General features: G+C 35.3%; 1 protein-coding gene across 2 annotated transcripts; it reads right to left on the bottom strand.

Moving 5' to 3' along the window:
- Positions 1-249: 249 nt before the first annotated feature.
- On the bottom strand, positions 250-5,457 carry LOC104895725 (transcription factor TGA4). Of its 2 annotated transcripts, none has more exons than XM_010682300.4 (9): positions 5,200-5,457; positions 3,543-3,779; positions 3,360-3,437; positions 2,828-2,887; positions 2,671-2,748; positions 2,513-2,573; positions 1,283-1,554; positions 922-1,152; positions 250-756 (listed from the first exon to the last, which is right to left on the bottom strand). In XM_010682300.4, exons 2-9 carry the CDS (start codon positions 3,699-3,701, stop codon positions 712-714), a joined length of 984 nt encoding a protein of 327 aa, XP_010680602.2. In that variant the 5' UTR covers positions 3,702-3,779; positions 5,200-5,457; the 3' UTR covers positions 250-711. The 2 variants fall into 2 exon arrangements, with proteins under 2 accessions (XP_010680602.2, XP_010680601.2); XM_010682299.4 differs by having other exon boundaries at positions 250-760; positions 5,200-5,441.
- Positions 5,458-5,668: the final 211 nt, after the last annotated feature.

The raw sequence follows: 5,668 nt of genomic DNA, 5'->3' as shown, positions 1-5,668 counted from the left end.
GGGCACAAGGACTAGGCCTAACCAGACTTGGGTACCATGATAGGACTATAGGAGGCATGGCCCGATCGAGGAGGACATATGGAGGCGGTTGAGGAGCAGTAGGCCGCCAAATTGCTGATGCAATGTCGCTGCCTGCCACCGCTTTTTCAGTTGTTCTAAATATATTGGCATGTCTACAATCAATAGCATGTTTACAGTTTCGCATCAAAAACTTGCCAAAACCAAACTTTAGGTAACCAAGGCAGCACATGTATGAATTCCTATCTCCCTACCACATGCCTCCATATTTTTATTGGATCACACTAAGATTATGATTTACAAAATTGATACATGACGTACACAAGAATTGCCTACATCATTCACATATACATACACATATATCACACTCAGTTGAGCAACCCAATTTTCAGAAATATTACTTTCAAGTCCATAACAGTATGGAAACAATCTGCATTGCTGCTGCTGTTTTATATACAAATTTCCTGTGGTGGCTGGTGCTTCAAGAATGAGGACAACCTGTACATGAACAGCAATAATATTGCTGCAATGGCACCTTGAGCTGAAAAATTGGTACTGACTTTGTCAGCTAACTTTCCGTTCTGACACTTTAAGCAGGCGGACGAGGACGACTACTCCACAGGGAACTCAAAGCCCTTAGACGCTGGAAGTACTCTCCTAGAGCTAACAAGCCTCGAGCTGCTTGGCGTACAGTTAGGATCCGGTGCATTTGCCGCAGTGTCTCCCTTCTAAGATGATCTGCCTGGTGGAGAAAGTCAAAAGGGTTATAAGGGTGAATAGAAGACAGAGCAGTCTCTTGGAAATTATGACTTCACATGGATAGAGTACTTCAAGTTTGATGAAGGGAATCAAAGAAATAATCGCTAAAATATGGATAAAGTGATGGATGAATGGAGTGATTACCTGGTTTGCAAAGCTTACAAGTGCTTCAAGTTTCTCAATAGCATTATTAGCCATTTCTGAAGTGTAAAGCCCATCACCTAAGTGATCTGTTGCTATGGTGTCTGCCAAAGTTTGCTGGAGTTTTTCTATCCCCTGTGACAGTGCCACTTCTGCTTGCTCGCAGGACTGCTTAAGGTTATAGACATCCATGACTTGTTGATCTGTTAAGGGGTCAAGCTGTGGCCCAAGTACCTGTTGACATCATAAGTTTCGAATAGCAAAAAAGTCAAACTTGAGGAACACCAACCACAGCAATCAGCATTGCACCTTTCATGCCGTTGGACTTTTACAACTATTGGAGCATGTGAAGAAAATGCATCACCTTTAGTAGTTCTGATGGACGGAATCCTCCTATCCACAAGAAAAAGCGCTCAGTTGATGTTTGCCACATGCCAGTTATGAGATAAAATACGTCCGCCTTTGCTGCACCGGCCTTCAACTGGAATAGATCAAAATAGTGCTTCATGCCGCTATCTACGAGAATCCGAAGCTCAACGTCGGTTATATGTGTATTTAAGGCATTCCTCAGCTCGCAAATCAGTTTATTTTGCTCTTCAACCCAATGTCCGTACTCCATCTCAAATGCAACAATTCCTACAACAAAATTTTGAAGAGTGCATAAATTTAATGTTCAATAAACCGAAGTAGAATGAAAAAGATAATCAGCATCTTATAATAACAATACAAGCAAAACTCATTTTTGTGCACATGTTATGAGGTTCAAAGGTAGAAAGATATGCAGCATGTTATGATGATCGAGGATCATGTCATTTTTTGGGAATCTGCAATTGGAAAGATCTAAAGATTCTTTAATTCAAACAACTATAGCACGAAATGAAGGCCTCCACTTAAAGAAATATGCATAGTCATCAAACATTACTCACCAAGATTGAAACTGTGGATCTAATCTTAGTTTATGGTTTTCTTTGCAAGATGTGTGTTCACGCTTTAGATCTATGTGTTTTACCTATCTAATGTCTTGTAATGTCGTATGGTTTTTTATTACTGATGTTATGATTCTTAAAAATGGACAGGAAATGAACTAGGATAGGAGATGAACACATAGAAATATTTTCGGTCCCAGATAATTCGCCATATTTTCTTCCTTATTTAATTATATGATGTACATAGGTGTATGTAACATATATGTCAGTATAATGAAACTATTTGTACTCTGCACTTTCATAGACATGATACTAAGTACACATTTTCTAGAACATAGAAGGACATCTTCCGGGTCTCTCTCAGAATCATACTACATGCAAACCATAAAAGCTATGTGCTCAGCTATCCTGTATTCCTGTTGCAAATTCTGAATGCTTTATCTTATTCTGCAGAAAGATAGCTGATACATTTTGCCTCTATGCAACAGTATCCACTTTCACAGTGTTGAAAATATCAGAAGATATTGGAAGATTTAGTTTCAAATTATAAGATTTTAGTGACTAGTTTTTCGAATCAAACATTACTAAGTAGGAGTATTTCTTAAACCAATGGATATCGAAGCAAATGTGTAGATAAAAAATGCTAGAAGCAAATATTGAAGACAAACCTGAATTTACAGAACTCGCGGAGAAAGGAAGAGGATCTATCCCGCCACCAACATACATACCCTGGTACACCAGCAAGATTTTTTAAGCTTATCATCATATATTCACATTGGTTGGGAAGTTGTTTAAAATAACAGCACAATATAAACTTTCAGCATACCTGTTGTCGTACTCGTTCAAGCTCTTGCTCCATCTGCATCAATTTTGAACGGCCCAACTCCAATTGCTGAATATAGGCCTATAAGAAGGTTCCAAGTAAATCAGCTGAAACAAGGTACCACAACTCACTATGTATCATCTGATAGTTCTTTTCTCACCTTTTTCCGCAAGCGACTTTTGCGAGCAGCCTCACGATTTTGTGCAAGACGTCTTTGTACCTTAAAAAAGGAAGACAAACAAAGAAAAATTCACACAATCGATGGTGAACACTAGAAAGAAGCAATTATGGGGTCTTTTTGATGGGGCACTCATGCATATCTACTCGCTCACATTTACATTGTATCAAACAGCCTATATCATGCACCATTCTGCAAATAAAAGAATCATAATTATAATTCTCATGATCACCCTAAGTCCTAATATTGATGCATGCAATAGATTGTATACACATTGTCCCAAAACAAATTTGTTAGAACAAACTTGAGTTTTGACGAAGACTTTTGGCCACATGATTCAAACAGGAGTTTAGATTTTCTTAAGACATTGTATGAAAAGAGTGTGTGCACTGAGATGATTTTGGTTCAACAGAGAAAGACATAATCGCAATAATGCTATCACGGATCTACTAGATCAAACAAGGATAAGAAAACAGTAGTTAACAAGACATGACACTACTTAATAGGGATTTACCTTCTCTACAGGTTTAGATGCTTCCTGATCATATTTATTTGAAGGTACCTGTGCTCCATGCGATGAAGTGTCTTCTGACTACATGTTGAATTTAAGCAAAAGAATTAGAACAGAGTGTGAGGAAAACATTATGCAATTAATTAACCAGGTTGTACAAAAATCATAATGTTTGATAAGTTGTACCAGGTTGTCTAGTCTTTCATTCATTTCTACAACAGTAGATGGAGACACATTTGGATAGCCTTCATCTCCGAAACTGTCAACCCACGAACTAATCTGATGGAGAGGCTCGTATATATTCATCCTTCTTGACATGACAAATTGGGTTGATGACGAGTTCATGTTTCTGTAAAGGTATATTGACAATCGACTTCTCTAGCTACTATATTCAACTTCATCAACCTGAAGAGTTTGCATTACCTGAAATTACATCAAGAGTCAGCTCAAGGGAAATATGAGAATAAAAGAGTCTAATTAAAGAAATCATGGCAGCATGTAGAATAAATTCAAACAACTTTCTCCATGACAACATAGAAATCATTCAGTAGAAGAGTTCCCACAAACATCCAATATGATAGGGGCAAAACCAATACATACCAAGTAACAAAGCAACAAACTGCAAAGATCAAAGCTTTAACCCTATAAGGCCATACTTTTAAGTCCTTTGTTGTTCGGAAACATCTATGGCTCATTTTAGGCAATAATAAATGCTTGTCCATCCCAAAGAAAACACCTCTTTTTATTATAAAAGTTCCATTACCATACATTACCACTTTAGATAAGGTATTGAAGTCTATGAAAAAAAAAACATTTTTTGGAGACGAAGATTTTTTTAACAATCACATTGACATGAGACCCTTTTGACATAAATATATGCGATTTCATTACCGTTACCAGTTACCACCATTTATAATCAGTTGTACGAGTCGTTAGAGTCCATCCCGAAAATTTCCCAGCAAGTCTTGCATTGCCACTGCCCACTTAGGCACCTAACAGAACAACTATAATCTCCAATACCATTTTTATAACAACAATTACGTCTATTTGTCTATTTTTAATCAGCCCTTTGTGAACCAAACTCCATGAATTTTTTAAAAATACTATCAAGATTATCTCATAGATATAAGATCACTAAACCTTGTACAATCTTTCCCACTTCACATAATCCAATCAAACTCTGAAGTCTAATAATCGACACTCGTATATAAACAATTGGTGCAATATTTAATGGAGGATTTAAGAGCTACAAATCATACTATAAGTCAATAAAAAAGAAAATCAAAGGTTGTGTCTCAAATAATAAAACAACTTGCTATGCTACATGAAAGAATAATATGGACCCTAAAACATAATCAATGATTAATCTCAATATGATCTTCAACTCTTTCATCTCATATGATCCAAATCTACAACAAGTAAATTTCAATAACCATAACCATAATCATAATCATAACCATAACCATAACCATAACCATAACCATAACCATAAAGACCGCCTTCGTCATCGTTGACGAAGGCGGTTAAAAAGATGTACACAGTTTTAACCCTTAACTACCAAAAAAATAAGTTACATATTCATAACAAAAACACAAAAAAAGTAATCATTTAGACAACAATCAAGCTAAAAACAGCAAAAAAAGAATCACAACACTTATAGTATCAGTATTTCTAATTCTAGTATACAATAACTAAAAGCAGAAAAACAAAAGAAAGTACAAAAATTGAAGTCTATAACTAGCTACAAAATACCATATCAAATCATACGAAAAGAACAAGTTATTAGTAGAAAATAAATATCAACTTTAAACAAAAATCAAAAGATGTAATTTTTATTAATTACCTGAAACTTGAATTAATGGATGAACATCAAGGAATAAAACGAGAAATTAATTCAAGTTGGATGAAAAAATGCGGGAGAATCTCCGAAAGAAGCCCAGAAAAGGAATCCATTTTTTCAGGTTGACAAGTGAGAGGATTTAATAATAAGAAGGAGAAGAACGCAAGGTTAGCTTAAAAGATACCATCATAATTTTTTAAATTTTTTTGTTTTTATTATATAGTTTAGAATAATATAAAGTTTGTCGTAGACGAAAAAATTAAGACATTGGTGGGATGTTGTGATGTTATTGGGTGAGTAGTGATAACATATAATAATCGTAAATTTTTTATATATACTTCTAAAGTTCTAAAATACGAGAGATGGTACAAGAATCATAAAGATGATGAAAATAGAGAGAAATTAAAAAAAAGTTATTCATGCTATGAATAAAGATATTTAACGCCAAATAATATAATGTTGTATTTATGTT

This window comes from Beta vulgaris, chromosome 6 (assembly GCF_026745355.1).
Source record: "Beta vulgaris subsp. vulgaris cultivar EL10 chromosome 6, EL10.2, whole genome shotgun sequence".
NCBI classification, from domain to species: domain Eukaryota; kingdom Viridiplantae; phylum Streptophyta; class Magnoliopsida; order Caryophyllales; family Amaranthaceae; genus Beta; species Beta vulgaris.
This window is presented reverse-complemented; position numbering and strand designations above follow the sequence as displayed.

Bases quoted from the DNA above. Each gene is read 5' to 3' on its own strand.
- LOC104895725 (XM_010682299.4), bottom strand. From the start codon at position 3,701: ATGAACTCGTCATCAACCCAATTTGTCATGTCAAGAAGGATGAATATA. The intron at 2,888-3,359 runs GTAAATCCCTAT...TCCTTTTTTAAG, and splicing joins CATCTAAACCTGTAGAGAAG to GTACAAAGACGTCTTGCACA. The intron at 761-921 runs GTAATCACTCCA...TTTCTCCACCAG, and splicing joins TTGTAAGCTTTGCAAACCAG to GCAGATCATCTTAGAAGGGA.